The sequence below is a fragment of the Sceloporus undulatus genome, chromosome 2, assembly GCF_019175285.1.
Source record: "Sceloporus undulatus isolate JIND9_A2432 ecotype Alabama chromosome 2, SceUnd_v1.1, whole genome shotgun sequence".
Taxonomy (NCBI): Eukaryota; Metazoa; Chordata; class Lepidosauria; order Squamata; family Phrynosomatidae; genus Sceloporus; species Sceloporus undulatus.
The window spans coordinates 29,123,993-29,142,073 of record NC_056523.1 but is presented as its reverse complement, the minus strand read 5'-3'; the positions used below and the strand labels follow the sequence as shown (position 1 = coordinate 29,142,073).

The 18,081-nt window shown below is 40.2% G+C and overlaps 1 protein-coding gene across 13 annotated transcripts in view; it reads left to right on the top strand.

The window, feature by feature from the left end:
- CADPS (calcium dependent secretion activator) overlaps positions 1-18,081 on the top strand; it is a 466,363-nt gene that overhangs the window by 104,605 nt on the left and 343,677 nt on the right. For all 13 annotated transcript variants that reach the window (XM_042450102.1, XM_042450101.1, XM_042450096.1 and 10 more), the window contains exon 3: positions 8,010-8,342. In XM_042450102.1, the coding sequence (XP_042306036.1) occupies positions 8,010-8,342 (333 nt within the window). The remainder of the gene's footprint in view (positions 1-8,009; positions 8,343-18,081) is intronic.

The following is an 18,081-nucleotide window of genomic DNA, read 5'->3' as shown; positions in this document are numbered from 1 at the left end:
GAATAAACTGCCTTAGAGTGTGGTGAGTCTCTTGGAGTTTTTAATGGAGAATGGATGGCCATCGTCAGGAGTGGCATTGATTGTATAACTTGAAGCCCTTGAGGCCTCACCCAACTCTAGGAATTTGTGATTTTAGACCTTCATGGGATAGGACTAAGAGTATCACTTGTACTGTGCTCATATAGCATCATCAGTGTTTTCGTGTAAGTAACAAGAGGCCGGTCTGCATTTTGGTCGCATAATAAAGGTAAGTTAAATAAAAGCCAACAGCCCCACTAGAAACGTTCCTTTGATTATAGAACGAAGATGTGCAAGGCAACCTGTCAGACATATTAAACAATAGACAATATGGCCATATTAAACAGGAGCCAAGTGCAGCATCAGAACAGTAAGGTCTGAGAGGAGCAGTGATGGTGGATACAAAAAGACAAAGGAAGACTGATAATTGAGGCTTGGAGACGCTGAGGTATTGGAGTAGTCTAATATATCTGACTTGGAAGGAAGTGAAATGGTGGTTATATACAAGGAGAAAAACCAGGAATTTCAGAGGATAGAGAACAACATGGCAAAAGGATATGGAAATTGGCAATGTAATAAAGAGCCAAAATTCAACTCACCCTCCTGTTTGTTCTCTATAACATTCCGTCTGGAACACATACAAACTTTCTATTATTCTCACATCGATTTCAGTGGAGCGTGCATAAAGCTTTGTGTATTCATTGCTCATCGTTTGATTCTCTTGCTCAATTCTCACAAGACATATGCCAATTTTTTGGTTCTCATTTAAATCTAGAGGTCTTGTGGTTTTTCCCTGTATTTTTTCCAGTAGGGATGTTGGCATTGAGTGGGCTGGTTCTGCAGCTATAGTGGTATAGCTGGTTCCAACTAGTAGTTTTTTTGGTGCTAAATGTCAGTTTGTAAGGACCTCAGGAGAAAGCAGTAAAGGTAAGTATGTAGTTTTGGTATGGTGTTTCAATTAGGAGAGATGGATGAGGGACACCTGGGCTGAATGAACTACATGTGAAAGGGATCTAAGGCATCCAAGTAGACCACAAGTTGAACATAGTCACATGCAATGTGGCAGCTAAAAAGCCAATCAAATTTTAGGTTGGCATCAATAGAAGTAATAGTTTCTAGATCAAGGGAGTAATAGGGGCCACTCTATTCTGCTTTGGTCAGGCCTCACCTGGAATAATGGTGTCCAGTTCTGGGACCACAATTCAGAAGGGACTTGAGAAACTGGAGCGTGTCCAAAGGAGGGCGACTAAATGGTGAAGGGTCTGGAACCATGGCCTGATGAGGAACGACTTAGGGAGCTGGGAGGTGGAAAACAAACCCCCCCCCCCCCCCCCCACCCCCACCCCCCCAACCCCCACCCACCCCCCACCCCCCCCCCAACCCCCCCCCCCACCCCCCAACCCACCTGTGGTGGGTGTTGTTTGGTGTGGGTGTTTGGTTTGTCCCCACCCAACCACCACCCCACCACACACCCCCCAACCAAAACCACCCACACAACACCAACAACACAACCCACCCAAACCACCACCCCACCCCACAACCCCCCCAAACCACAACAAAACAACACCCCCCCCACCCACCCCAAACACCCCAACCCCAAACACCCCAAACACCACACCCCAAACACACCCCCCCCACACCCACACACACACACCACACCCCCACCCCCCCCCACCCACACCCCACCAACAACAAACCCCCCCCCCAACCCCCCAAAACAACTCACCCCACCACCACCACCACCCCCACCCCACAAACACCCCCCCAACCGCCCCAAACCCCCCCCACCCGCACCCCCACCCACCCCAACACACACCCACAACAACCCACCCCCACCACAACACCGCCCCCCCACACAACACCACCCCCCCCCAACACACCACGAACCCCCACCAAAAACACCCCACCCCCCCAACCCAACACCCACCAACCCCCACCACACCCCCCCACCACCACCCCCCCACAACCAAACACCCCCCCAAAGACCCCACCCCCCACCCCCACAACCCCACCCACACCCCCCCCCCCACGCCAACCCCCACCCCCAACAAAACCCCACCCCACCACAAACCCCCCCCCACACACCCACCCACCACACACCCTCGCATGGCAGGGAGTTGGACTGGATGGCCCTTGTGGTCTCTTCCAACTCTATGATTCTATGAGAACCCAAATACTTTCCTTCCATACAGGATCAAGAGAGAGGACATTCTTGAAGGCCCCAGCTCTTTGAAGATTTTGGTCTCCTGTTCCATCCCACCACCATTCCCTTCCAAAATTCACTTTTTTCTTCTTTTATATTCTTTTTTCTTCTTTCCCAAATTTATCAATTCTGATCCACAAGCCTAGCTATCTACCTTGTCTCCAGAAAGTTCTCTCTTCCCCCCTTCCTTCCCCCCTTTCTGTCTTTTCAAAGACATCACACAGATTAGTCTGCCCAACAATCTCATGAGTGACCATAGACCCTGGAAAAGGCAGTGGGGGGGGGAATCAAAGCCCCCCCCCCCACAAAAAACTAGGCTGGGAAAATGGCCCCTGCCCCAAAATTATCTAGCAGAACTAGACCACCAAGACTTCTGTGTATTTGAGCCTCCTCAGAATCAATCAGGAGTGTAATAAATTAATCAGAAGTGTACTAAATGATCAAGTAATTGCGATTGAGACTTCCCAGGAATAATAAAGACCACTTGCTCTCTAGTCTGTGTGCACTTGTATTTGGGAATAAACTACACTGAACACATGAAGAACACTTCTAAGTAGATGCTGTGCTCATGAGAGTCCTTGTGTTTTTAGTATGTTTCAGTGATAATGGATAAATAAAGTAGTTTCTTCATCACCTACAAGAAGGCAAAATTTATAACAACCTGCAAAGGAGTCTTGTAGTACCTTTGAGACTAGCTGAAAGAAAGAAGTTGGTAGCATGAGCTTTCTTAGACTTGAACCTACTTTCTCATGCATCTAAGAAGGTTGTCCAAAGAATGGGATCTCCATCTAACATTTTCTTCAGTTCACTCTCTTTTCTTTCCACCAACACATACTTCTTTCACTCTTCAAATGCTTATACTGATTTTCCAGATTAAGATGGCTATATCTTTGAATTCATAAAAACATGTTATCCAATGCTGAGGTGACCTTTCCCTCACACATATCCCATAAAAACCGTTCTATGATCCCTACATGTGACATATTTCCTCCCATTCTCGTTTTTTCCCTGAGGAAGCAGACTTACCTGGTTTTACTGGAGAGGTGAAGGTGTCCACCCTAATAAAAATTCTAATGACCTAATTCACTAAAGCATATTTTTAACTTCAGTGTTAATTGGGAAATCTAGAAAGATGAAATCATTATGATAAATTGGTGAATTAATAACTTAACAAGTTAATCAATGAGTTGATTTCAAGCTTGGTCATTTCCTAAATAGAATAGTTTGTGGCCAGGATGATTCAGACTTCAAGGGGTTTCTTTGTTATGCTGGAAGCTTGCTGCATGGAGATGCTTCTATGCAGTTATGTTCCAGGCAGCCTAGCTGCCATTCACATAGCTATTTCACATTATAGCCAAATGGTATTCTTAACACACTTAAAATTCCTTTCCACAATTGCAGCAATTATAGAGCTAGTTCTTGTTCTTTTGCAAGTATGCATTCCTGCTTGCTCATGAATAGCAGGCTATATGTACTTATCCATAAAAGCAGGACTGTCTGGAAGCAAACATTATCTCAGACCACTTCCAGGTCTTTCTCCAGATCCTCATTTGGTGGCTGAGAGCGAGTGGATATGCCATGCTGTTTAGAGAATGTAAGAAAAGTACTTGTGGCTCATTACCCCCCCTCCACACACACGCACACATCTTTGCAAGGAAGAATGAGAGTCCATATTCTTCCTTTTACTCTCTTGCAATCTGTTATTCTTTGTTTAATGGAAAGAGGCATCTCCTCCTCAAAAGCAATGAGAACTTAGAGCCTTATAGTGCTTTTCCAGGCTTCACTCAGTGAAGTGCATAAACTTGCCATGTCTTCAGGTCATCCTTGAGTTCTTTAATTATTGAGCATTTGCAGATACATCCCTCTGTGTGCCCAGCTTCTTTCCAGTGTACTGCATTCATGTCCTCCTTGGCATCATTAATAAAACAATCTTCCACACACTGCAGGCTGCCAGTAGTTTTGTCTTTTCTGTTGAATAAAGACAAATACATTTCCCTCTGCTCACTTTCTTACCTTCCAGGTTTCCTCTTGTGTCTGATAGGATTGCATTATACACTGACCCTTTCCCCCTTTCTTTCTTTTTGGGAAAATAATATCTTCCCTGGTACCTTGGTTTGATTTCTCCTCTCCTCTCCTTACCCTGTTCTGTCTTGTTCTCTGAAGGCATCTCAGCTGTAAAAGGCTCCCAAACAGTGGGGAAAATGGTAGGGAAGAACTTAATCAAACTGGGACCTTTCCTTTCTGGCTCTGATGGCACCTGCTGTAATTATTGTGCTACACCCTTTGCCAAACTCCCAGGGACATTGCTGCTGGCCTTAGACTTACAACATCCATGTATTCTTTGCAAATATAAAGGTAAAACAAACAGTTAAATTTAGGATCTGTTTGTTTTTTTACTTCAAATACCAAATTGAGACAAGTGCAAAATAGTGGCTCAGGTATGTGGCTGTGAGGGGTGCAGCTGGGTATTGGCCTCCAGCTAAAAATTTGACCCACCAAATGAAATTTTCCTTAAATCCCCAAATTTCTAGCATTGTAAAAAGTGAGACACTGCAAATGGTTCACATCTAAAACTCTCATATTTGCTGTATTTATATTCTCTTGGTGCTATTGGCTGCCCCCTTTCTTGGGATGCCTAAATTCTATTTCTAAGGCCTTGTCTGCACTGGCCAAAAGGCTCGTCTTCCCACCTCTCCTGTTCTGATGTCATCCTGTTCATAGGATGCATGACCCAGAAGCAGTTCAGAAGCAGGGTATAAAACCCTTGAAATGTTTTTTTTTTAAATGTACCTGTTACTCCAGATTTTCCAAGAAGATCCAGGCTCTCTGCTCCATAAAAACTGTCTGCACAGGCATCCCGCTGAGCCACATAGCATGTTCACTGCCACTGCTCTGAGGGTGAAATGAGGCGCATAGTCATATGATCATCACTGGTCACCTCATTCTGACATCAGATGCAAATAACCTAAGGCAGAAGATGTGCCAGGTTGCTCAGTGAAACATCCATGGCAGCACTGGAATGGAGGGCCAGGTAACAGTGAGAGGTTGGGGAAACTGTGAGACTAGGATGCTGGTCAGTGCAGGAAAGGTTTAAGTTTTAAGTTACTGCCATGCTAGAAATTTGGGGACTGAAAGAAAATTTCATTAATGGAGGTGTAATTTTTATTTGGGAGGCAATGCACTCATTCCTGTATCTGGTTCCAATGAACTATGGCACACAAATCACAGCAGCCTGGTGTTCTTTCCTTAATGGGTAGCTTTAAGAGGTTCTGATATTTATATGCATGATCCTCACCTTCTGGTGCCACAGGTCCTGCCTTCAGAGATGTGTCATGTTTTATTTCCCTTGTGAAAAATTGTGCTTATCTTCAGGGTGGATATTTTGCTTTCTTCTCTTTAAGTTTCTTCAAACCTCTTCTAGAAGGAGGTCATTCTTGACTGGTGAGTACTGGAGGAAAAAAATGTCATCCTCCCCACACACCCCACTCTTCCAAGTGGCTGTCACAGTGTCAGATGCCTTTCATCCTCAGCAGCTGACCTCTGCTTTGTACTCCATATGCCTGCATGGAGTGATAAAAGGAGACCCTCAGAATAGCATGAAATACAGATTGCCTTTCTCACACCGGCCTCTACTGAGTAACGGGGTTCTGAACTGTAGCTGATTTGGAAATAGAATCCTGCCACTCACTGCAATTTTCTTTTCTTTTTTAAATTAAAATGTTGCCAAAATGTTCCTGACTGGTCACAGTATGTGGGAAAGTATGTTATGCTGCATATTGGAGGGTGGAAGTTCTAATTCCACCTTGTCTAATAATGGGATCATGTTTGCTGTGTCCTTCAATATGTCCTCCTGTGCTTTACATTGTTTCTACTTAGTTACAAGGTGTGAGGAGGACAGTATATTTGAATGGCCAATTTGGTTATCCCAAAGGTTTGTATAATCATTTGTACAGAAAAAAAGAATTGGTTGATTGGGTGGTGGAAATCATACTGGAGTTAAATACATTTAATTCAGTTACTGCTAAACCATGGAATAAGACGTGGCTGTGTTAGCATTCCCTTGGGATCTTTGCCTGCTTATTTCCTTGTGAAATTTAATGGAAATGTCTAGATTGTATTTCTAAACACTCAATAGACATTTTAAGATATTGCCATTCTAGAAATGAGGGGACTGAAGGAAAATTTCATGAAGAGGGACAATTAATATTTGCAGAACAACTTTCTCATTTTGCCCATAGCCCCCATAGCTACACCCCCATCCTAAAACGTTCAGACTATAGCTTTGGTTGTTATTTTGAAAGTTGTACCTATACCAGTACTCTACAACAAGACTATATATCAGTGAGGTCCTTTTTGTGTGCTGATGATTTAATCCTGGGCACCTCCATTTAAAAAGCTCTAGTAACAAGTGATAGAGGAATTTATCAGACAAGGGAAATTGGAAGTATAATCTAATGGCAATCCGAATGCAATCATGGGGTTTAATGTTATTGCATGATAGACTACCACACGCAATTTCAGGCAATGGGAAGCCAGCCCAAACACAATCATGAGGTTTCACATTATTGCGTGATAGACTACCATGCACAATTTCGGGCAATGGCAAGCTATTTTCGGGCAATGGGAAGTCAGTTCGAATGCAATTCGAATTCATGTAAATTCACTGAACTAGCAAATTCACGGGAATGCGTTCTGGCCCCACTTTATTTTCATTCAAAATTAAGAGAAATTCCTCCTGTGTGATAAACTCCAGAGAAAAACTCATTTTGGGAAGCTAAAGAACTAATGTCACTCTGAGTAGAAAGTGTTAGGTTAGGTATACCAGTCATCTGACCTGTTATGCGATATAGATCATGACAGTCATATACAGTGAGTCCCTAACATTCAGTGGGATTAGGAGTGCAGGATCCCAGTGAAAGTGGAAAAACTGCAAATAAATCCCACTATTATTTTTTTAACCTGAAAGAATCTCTAGATCCTCCAGCACAAGTCTGTGGTCAACATCTGCTGGCAGTTGAATTGCGCTTGAGGACTTACAAATATCTAGAGAAGTGTTCTTTCTAAGAATCTCTAGGTCCTCCAGTGCATCTTCTGATATATATTGACCATAGTGTCACATTGGAAGATCTAGAGATTCCTAGAGATCATATTAATCAAATCTGTGAATAATCAAGTTTGCAAAAGTCAAAGCAGTAAATGTAGAGGACTGACTGTATTTGTTTATTTTTGCATGTTCACCCAGCATGCATACACAGCCCCTTCTCCAACAACATGCAGTGAGGTACCTGTATGCATTATTCTTAATATGGTTTACACACTTTTTCCTACACTGAAACACTGATTATAAGAAATTTGTCATGTTTGAATGGCCCAAGAGAGAAATAGAGAAGATCAGCACAACCTGAATATGATTATGTAGTGACTTTTACCAAATTCTGTGTTCAGCTTAAAATGTCATACCATTTCACAAAGGTTACCGAAGTCCCAATTAGGAAAGAAAAAATTTTAAGACAAAAAACTTCATCACATGTATATATCTTATTATATTTATTTATATCCCACTTCCCTCCCCCTTAAAAATGGCATTGTATGGCTTCTGTTCTATGCCCTTCATAAAATTCATCTATGAAAATGATGTGGAGAGGGTGTCACATAAGTGAACAATGATATGTAGGGAAGCATATGGCCTTTCAGTGAGGCAAGCTTCCAGCCCTTTTACAACCAAGATGTTCCAAAACAATCTACAGGGATCAAGAGGTGTTTTCTTTTGTTTCTCCTTTATGTGCAGGTGTTTCTGAAAAGTGACCGTGTTGCCAGAATGGTGCAAAGTGGTGGATTCTCTGCTAATGACTCTCGGGAAGTCTTCAAGAAGCATATTGAAAAGAGGGTCCGTAGCCTTCCTGAGATTGATGGCCTCAGTAAGGAGACTGTCCTGAGCTCCTGGATGGCCAAATTTGATGCAATATATCGGGGTGAAGAGGATCCACGCAAAGCACAAGCCAGAATGACAGCTAGTGCTGCTTCAGAGCTCATTCTCAGCAAGGAACAGTTATATGAGATGTTCCAAAACATCCTGGGAATCAAAAAATTTGAGCACCAGCTTCTGTACAATGCATGTCAGGTAAGGCTCCCTGTTGCTCAATGGTCTAGTTGTGAAAGGTGAATTTCTACTCTTGTTATTGTGTTTTCCATGTTCTAGGGATTCCATACCAGCTTAATAAGCCTAAATATGAAGTCTTGTGCTGGGCACACCATGGCTAAACGTGGAGTCTTCAAGTAACAGTTTCCTCTTACATCAAAACTGAGATGCAATGATATCATTTGTATTTCAGTTCTTTATTGAATTTATATATCCCACCTTTCTCCTGAGATACGATTGCCAGGTGTGGAACAACATCCTGACTCATTTTAATGCAGGTAACCATATGTCTGAATCCATTTCATGGTCCCAGGTAGAGTAGACACATGAAATATAAGGGAACTTAAGTCAATTATTTATGTAAGTTCCATTGATTCAAGGGTTCTCACTTAGTTGCGACCAACAATTAGACTTAGGTAATAGTTTCCTAATTTGGACAAAATGGGAAACTACAACTTCCAATTTAATGTGTTTATTGTGGTAGCCACAAGAAATTGAAACTACAGTTATCTGAAGAAATCTGAAATCCACTTGATGCTCCAAGAAAGGAGACAGAGAGGGCTACATCTTCATTTTTTAAGATGGGATGTGATCTGTTCCTTTTCATATGGCATTCTGGAATTGAGGTAGAGATGTGCAATTGTTTCTCTTGCTTTCTATAAACATTACAACAGGGATGGAGAATTTGTGATGCTTCAGATATTCATATGGGTGGGGGATTTGTGACTCTTCAGATATTCGTAACTGAGGCTAGCCAGACTTGCCATCCATCCAACAACTTTTAAAAGGACCTTTCCTGTGCTACTAGTATCATGGTTGAGGGTGAAAAAGTATTATAGTATATATATGTTTTTGTCTTGAATACATACTGGGCTTCTGGTCTGTGGAATCTATTTTCTTACATCTTCATCAAGCTTCCTATTTAGTTGCAACTTAAAAATTGTTTCTTTTGTTTAATCTTTTCTGATATTGGAGATGTCTTTCAGTGGTGCTGATTCACTAGTGTTTCCCACTTGCTTTCCTTAACATGTGTTCCAGTGGGACGTTATTAACGGCTACCAGTTACATGTGATTTCATCAGTTCTGATTTTGTAGCTGAGTTATACTCTGCCTGTTTCTTTTCCTTTGTCTGGATAAAGAACAGAATATCTTCCTCACTACAACCAAGCAGATAAGGATGAGACTGTCTGAGGAACAATTTTTAAGAGTATCACTGCTGCTGCTATTTCCATGAACAAAATAAGTATTGTGGCATATAATGTCCAGATCAAGAGAAGGAATAATACCACTAAATTCTGCTTTGTTCACACCTCACCTGAAATATCTTTTAGATTGTAAGCCTGAGGGCAGGGAACCGTCTGACTAAAAAATTGATGTACAGCGCTGTGTAAACTTACAGCGCTTTATAAATAAAGGTTAATAATAATAATAATAAATACTGTGTCCACAATTCAAGAAGGATGTGGACAAGCTGAAGCATGTCCAGAGGATGACAACCAAAATGGTGAATGTTCTGGAATCCATGTCTTATGAAGAGTAGCTTAGGGAGCTGGATATGTTTAGCCTGGAGAAGAGAAGGTTAAGATATGACATGATAGCTATCTTTAAATATGTGAAAGGGTCTCATATTGAGGAGGAAGTAAGCTTGTTTTCTGCTGTTCCAGAGACTAGGTCACAGAACAGTGGATTCAAACTACGGGAAAAGAGATTCCACCTAAAATATTAGGAAGAAATTCCTTATGGAAGAGCTGTTTGAAAACAGAATAAACTGCCTTGGAGTGTGGTGAAGTCTCTTTGGAGTTTTTAAATGGAGAATGGATGGCCATCTGTCAGGAGTGCATTGATTGTATATACTTGGATGGCCCTTGAGGCCTCACCCAACTCTATGATTCTGTGATTTTAGACCTTCATGGGATAGAGATTAGAGTACACTTGTCTGTGCTAATATAAGCCATCATCAGTGTGTTCTTGTAGATTAACAAGATCCTTTCTTCATTTTGGTCCATAATACGTAATTTAAAAGCCAACAGCCCCACTAGAAACCGTTCCTTTGATTATAGAACCAGCAGTGTGCAATGCAACCTTGTCAGACAATATTAAACAATAAGACAATATGGCCTATATTAAACAGGAAGCCAAGTGCAGCATCAGACAGTAAGGTCTGAGAATGAGCAGTGATGGTGGATACAGAAAAGACAAAGGAAGGGCTGATAATGTGAGGCTTGGAGACTCTGAGGTATTGAGTAGTCTATGATATCTGACTTGGAAAAGGAAAGTGAAATGGTGTTATGATACAAGGAGAAAACCAGGAATTTCAGAGGATAGAGAACAACATGGCAAAAGATATGGAAATTGCAATGTAAGAAAGAGCGAAAATTCAACTCACCCTCCTGTTTGTTCTCTATACATTCTTCTGGAACACATACAAACTTTCTATTCTCCCATCGATTTCAGTGGAGCTTGCATAAAGCCTTTGTGTATTCATTGCTCATCGTTTGATTCTCTTGCTCAATTTCTCCAAGACATATGCCAATTTCTCATTTAATCTAGAGCTGTGGTTTTGCCCTGGTATTTTTCCAGTAGGTGATGTTGGCATTGAGTGCTGGTTCTGCAGCTATAGTGTATATCTGGTTCCACTAGTATTTGGTGCTAAATGTCAGTTGTAAGGAACTCAGGAGAAAGCAGTAAAGGGTAAGTATGTAGTTTGTATGGTGTGTCAATTAGGAGCTATAGGATGAGGGACACCTGGCTGAATGAAACTACATGTGAAAGGGATCTAGGCATCCAAGTAGACCACAAGTTGAACATGAGTCAACAGTGCAATGTGGCAGCTAAAAAGGCCAATGCAATTTTAGGTTGCATCAATAGAAGTATAGTGTCTAGATCAAGGGAAATAATAGTGCCAGTCTATTCTGCTTTGGTCAGGCCTCACCTGGAATAATGTGTCCAGTTCTGGGCACCACAATTCAGAAAGGACATTGAGAAACTGGAGCGTGTCCAAAGGAGGGCGACTAAAATGGTGAAGGGTCTGGAAACCATGTCCTATGAGGAACGACTTAGGGAGCTGGGGAGGTGGAACACACTCCCTCGGATTGTAGTGGAGTCTCCTTCCTTGGAGGTCTTTAAACAGATGGCCATCTGTCAGGGATGCTTTGATTTGGATTTCCTGCATGGCAGGGGGTTGGACTGGAAGGCCCTAGTGGTCTCTTCCAATTCTATGATTCTATGATTCCTTTGAAATATACCCTATAGAACATTTTATTTGTTGGTGGTCTCCCATCCAAGCACTAACAGGGTTGAACCTGCTTAGCTTCCAAGATCTGATGGGATTTGGCACCTTCAGGGTACAGTGACCATAAAGGTTACTTTAGGAAATAAATTGCAGAGGCAACTCTGTGGAAATATGTGTGGAGGGGGAGAGAATTAGATGCCATTTTAGCTAGTAACTTTCAGGTTGAACAAAACCCTGTAGAGTCCTTCACAGAAATGTCAAATGTGATCCTGAACAATAAATGGAATTTTTGATTAATTGTTTTGGTTTAGTGGGTAACATCAGTAGAATCCGTGAGCCTATTTGACTGCATTCAAGAAAGAGTATCAAATAGGTCTTTCCAAGCATCCAAAATAAGGGTGATAACTTAATAGAATGTTGTAATTTTTCTTATTAGAATAAAGACCTTACACTTATAAACTCCCCTTATAAATTCCCCTTTCCCATCATTGTTCTCATCCTGCCTGCTTGGTGCACTTGTGAGCAGTATTGCCAACAAGCCTCAAAGATATATCCCCAGAATGTTTTACCAAAATCCAAAATCCCTGGAATTCCCCAATATTTATTATTATCATTCAGTCAAAATACCCAGAAAGAGATTAATTAAATTTCCCAGATTCCAGACAATTCCCCAGAAATTGGCAACTCTGCTTGTGAGATTTCTTGTCTGCAGTGAGGGAAAGGAAGAGCTCTGGAAAAAGTCAGAGTTATAAAGGGGGAAAAACAGACCTGCCAGCAACATTTAGCTCTGATGCCAACTTAGGGTGCCAATGGATTGGGGGGTAATGATGGCAGCTATTCATTAATTTCTCATATGTGGGGACCCTCTCCTCCACAAAAAACCAGGGGATAGGGAGTCAGCCTTCACATACTAAGGTAACAATTTTGATACCAACATTTTGTTTTGTCCTTCAAACTCATAACAGTGTATATCTTTTTAGAGCAAATTCAGTGATTTTGAACTTCACTTCCCAGATTTACATATTCATTTCCAGGAGACAGAGATTATTTTTGTTTCATGAATAGATTAATTTCCTAGCCTTTTTCATCTCCCTCCTTTTCAAAGTCAAAAATGAGAGAAATATCCCACAGTTCAAAAGAACAGAGTGGGCATTGCTGTTCTGATTAATAACTCTGCTGCCCAGCCAAGGAGAGAATCAAGGATAGAATTAGGGAAATGAAGAGGGAGACAGGTCACATCAAAGAGATTTCTAATTTTGGGTATACACCACCAGAACTGGATTTTATGTGCAGTCAGGAGGAACTAATCAGTCATCTCAGCTTCTCCCTGATTGTCCTTTATCCAGTTTTTAGCTCAGCCTGTCTATTGCCTCATTGTGTAGGTTTTGCATGAAAACCTATTTGCAAACTATGTGTGTTTTCTAGTAATATAAAACTTTTGCATACATTGCTTTGTGTCTACTTTGCCCTAGTATAGAAACTTTTGTACCCTTTTTTGCCTAAGAACTGGAAATATCTAAAAGTAACTGCATTTTGGTTTGCATATTTATTCAGGAAGTATCAGTTTGATAAGTCCTTCTTTTCAAAAGAAAAATCTGCCTCCCACTCCATTTCTAGAGTGAAGGACCTGCATACTGTTGGTTTCCTCTGTCTTCTTATACAGTTCTGCACATCTCTTACTCCCGTGTCACATTATACATAATACATCCAAAAATAGCAAAGTTATAAAATACTGAGGCAGAGGCCATAAGGATTCTGCTATCTATAGATCGGGGACTGTAAGGATAGAGAAAGAACACAGATCCTAGATAATATTAGTGTTGAGGTCTGCATGTCCTCAGAGGAGCTGAAACTGGCCAGCATATCCTTTCTCAGTAGGCACCATCTGGTCAAACTGACTGCATTGCTTGCAGTGTAGCCTGCATTTCTTTTTCTTTTTTCCTTCTTTTTTTTGGGGGGGGGGAATATCTTTATTGATTTTTAAAATGTACAGTATCACTTTCAAAGTGTGACCACAACAAATAAACAAATTCTCTATACACTGTTTCTTTAGTGATGTCTTCTTCCATTATTTGCCTCCTCTCTTCTTAAAAGAATAAACAATCCTGGCGTTGCTTTTCTGATTTTCACAGATTCTTGCCTATAGATAATACACAATTTAAACCAATACCAAATAAGTAAACCCAGCCTGTGTAAAGACACAAAAAGTCCAATAAGAAAACGTTAACTGAAATTGTATATTGCTTTTTTTTTTCCTTCACAGATATCAGACCACCTAACCGTGTTTAAATCTTAGAGATCCCTTATCTTTGTTCACAATTCCATGAAGCCTTATTTTTACATTTAAATAGTCCAATTTAACAGATTTGTGTCTAAATCCCACCTTGCTTGCAGGAATACCATCACTTGTGTCCATTCCTTGTCCATTTTTTCTTTCCTTTTATTATCCAACTTATATGAAAGCAAGTCCATTTGCCTAATATTCATTAATTTACCTAGCCATTCCTCAATTTGTATCTTACTTTAGTCTTTCCAATGTTTAGCTACTACTGTTCTCGCCAGTGTAACCATATACAGTAAAATTTTCCACACCCTTCTTTCATCCTCCGTATTTAAAAAATAAGTCATATTCAAAAGATAAATTTCTGGTTTTTTCTTAAAACTAATTCCTAATATTTTTTGTATCACATCATGCACTTCATTCCAGTATTCCTTAATTTTCCCACATTTCCACCACATATGAACTGTCGTACCTTTCTCTTTATGGCATCTCCAGCAGCTATCCGACTCTTTATTAAACATCTTCTTGAGTCTGGCTGGGGTGTAACACCACCTGTTACTAACTTTCAAGAAATTCTCTTTTAAATTCTGGCTACAGGTAAACGATTTTGTTCTCTTCCAAGCTAATTCCCAAGCGTCCAGTGGTATTCCTCTACCGAAATCCTTCGCCCACTCTACCATAAATTGTTTGATCGGTTCTTTTTCATACTCCAGTTCTCTGAATAGGTTATAATATTTAGAAATCTTCCCGCTACTGTCATCAAAGATTATTTTGTCTAACTCCGTCGGCTTTAGTTCAAAACCTGGATTTTTACTATCTTCTAGAAATCTTTTCTTTATCTGATAGTATGTATACCAGTTTACATTTATACCCTCATCTATCATTTCCTCTCTAGTTTTTATTCGCAGGTTTTTAGTTTGCGTGGTTTTTATTAACTCCTCATATCTTATCCAATCTGTTCCTACATCCCACCTATTCGCATACGCTTCTTGCGTAGACACCCAGCCAGGAATCCTGAGATAGAATTTATCACGTACAATCTTCCAAACTTCCAACAAAGCTTTCCTGATGGGGTTATTTGCGAAAGCTTTATGCACATCTGCTTTCCTGTACCATAGGTAGCCGTGCCAGCCGTACCTTAGATCTTCCCCTTCTATATCTAATATATATCTGTCCTTTAATTTTATCCAATCTTCCACCCACGTCATTATGCAAGCCCATCTATATGTTTTGAAATCTGGTAATGCACAACCTCCCCTTAGCTTACTTTCTTTTAAATTATTCCATCTGATTCTTGCCTTGCCCCCTTTCCATACAAATTTCCTCACATCCCTATTCCACTGCTCCATTATTTTATTACTAATATTTATTGGGAGATTAGAGAATAAAAATATTAGCTTCGGGAGAATGGACATCTTAACCACATTTATTCTACCAAGAAGGGATATTTTTAAATTAGCCCAATTTTCCATCTTCCTTTTTCAGCTTATTCCAAGTCATTTTTAAATATTCTCATAAGATTCGTATTGTTATTAGAAATTATATACCAGGATTTCATCTTTATTTATTAACTTCGAGCCCGTTTTTCCTTTCAAAGCCTCCTTCTCCTCCTTCCTTAAATTTTTAGCAATAATTACCGATTTCCCTTTATTATTTTAAAGCCTGACATCTTCCCAAATATTCATTCAGCCCATAATGCTTTCTGTTTGTTTATTGGGTCCTCCACTATTAATACCAGGTCATCGGCATATGCTTGTAGTTTATACTCTATTCCTTTCACTTTAGGCCTTTGATTTTCTGGATTCTTTCTAACATTATTTAACAGAAATTCTAATAAAAATTAAACAACAATGGGGACAGCGGGCAGCCTTGTCTTGTTCCCTTGCTATCCATCAAATTCTTGTGTTAACTCTCCATTTATGACTATTCGGGCCGATTGTCTCTTATATATTCCTGTATGCTTTTAACAAATTTTTCCCCTTATCCAGATCCCAAGTAGTTTAACATAAAAGTTCCAACTAACACAAGGTTTTTTTCCGCATCAACAAAATTATTGCAGCCTTCCTCTCATTGTGTCTATTATAGTAACCAATAAATTTATATATTTCTAATTATTTTTTATTTTCCTTCCGGCGAAAGCCATTTTGGTCCTTTTTATTATTTCCACTAGAATTTCCTTTAATCTTTTAGCCATAAATGTGCATATTTTATATCATTATTCAATCAGTCAATTGGTCTGTAATTACTCCTGAGTTGTTCATCTTTGCCTTCCTGTGATCAGGGTAAGGATTGTCCTACCCCATGACTCAGGCTTCCCTTCCATGTGAATTAAATTAATACCTAATGTAAAGCACCCAGCAGTTCTAATGAATGTTTATAATATTTAGCTGTCAGTCCATCTCCCCTGGGGCCTTCACATTTTTGAGGTTCCCAATGGCCTCCCTTATTTCTTCAATTGTGATCTCTGCATTAAGCTTTCCTTTTTGTTCCGTGTTTAATTTAATTTCATTATACTGCTTAATTTTTGATTCCAACCACTCCACATTTTGCCCCTCATCCCTTGCTTCAAAAAGGTCCTTATAGAATGTTACAAAACTATCTTTTATCTTCTTCTGCTCTGTCACTATACTATTATTTATCCTAATTTTTGTGATCATTTTCTTCTCCTGTTCTTGTTTCAACTTATACGCTAACCATTTACTTATTTTATTTGCATTTTCAAATTGAGTCTGTCTCATCCTTTTAAGTTTAAGTGCTAACTCCTCCATCCTTTTATTTTCCAGCTGTTTTCTTAACAGTCTTATTTCCTTTTCTAATTTTATAATATCCCTTTTAGGCTGGTGTTGTTGTAACTCTTGTTCTTTCCATCTAAGCTCCTTTCTCATCTTCTCTTCGAAAAGTCTTTCCCTTTTTGTTATTTCTGCCATCTTCTGTATAAATAAACCTCTAACATATGCTTTACTTGCGTCCCAGACCACCTTCATTTTGCTTTCCCTGTCACTGTTTTCTTTAATAAAAAAATCTAGTTCCTTCTTAATCTTAATGTAGCCTGCGTTTCAAGCTTACCATCTATTGCAAAGGGGAATAGTTGAGTTCAGGAATCAGTAAGTGTAGCAGATTTGTGAAATCATTTCCTCAGAGAAAGACACAAGTTCATTTCTGGTTTTGAAAAAAAATGGGTAAATTCTGCTGCTAAACAGTACAGGGGATCTCTGAAACCTATTTAATTATTCTTAAGTATTAATATAATGAACCATGCCATGTGGTCTTACACATAGATGATGATTTGGAATAAATATCAATTAAATAAAAATGAGATATTTTTCTCACACAGTTAGTGAGTAGTCCTATGCATTCCTATTGCATTATAGAGCATAGGAAAATGTCTGTCATTGTATCATGGATATGCATGTAGTGGGTACCTCCATATTGCTGGAACCTATGTTGTACTACGGGCGCAGAGGTATATTGGGCTGATTTTGTTCCCATTGCAACATAGAGACAGTTGATGGCTTCCATGACTGTGTAGTGGCAAATCCACTCTGGGTTTTAATCCAAATGCAAGGACCCCTTTGGGGGAGAGGGTTGATAATATTGAACACCTCCTTTAAAATTCATAGTATCTGGAAACTGCCCCTCTCCTTTCCCCCATCTTATAATGATGCCTCTGATGTCAGTGAGGTGATAAATATATTCCAGAGTGTTGTCTAGTTTTAAAAGAGGTAATCAAGGTATGGAACAGAATTAGGAAAATCGGTTGGCACCTTGGTTGTGGTGGTTGTTGTGTGCCTTCAAGACATTTCCAACTTATGGTGACCCTGAGGCAAACATATCATGGGGTTTCTGGTGGCGCCCTAGTGGCGCAGTGGTTAAATGCCTGTACTGCAGCCACTCACTCACAAACCATAAGGTTGCGAGTTCAATACCAGCGAAAGGGCTCAAGCTCGACTCAGGCTTGCATCCTTCCAAGGTTGCTAAAATGAGTACCCAGATTGTTGGGGGCAATTGGCTTAGCTAACACTTTGTAAACCGCTTTGGGGGCACTTAAATGCACCAATAAGTGATAAAGAAATGTACTTGCTATTGCTATTGCTATTTCTTGGCAAGATTGGTTCATAAGGAGTTTGTCATTGCCTTCCTCTGAGGCTGAGAGCACGTGACTTACCCAAGGTCACCCAGTGGGTTTCATGGCTGAACTGGGAACATAA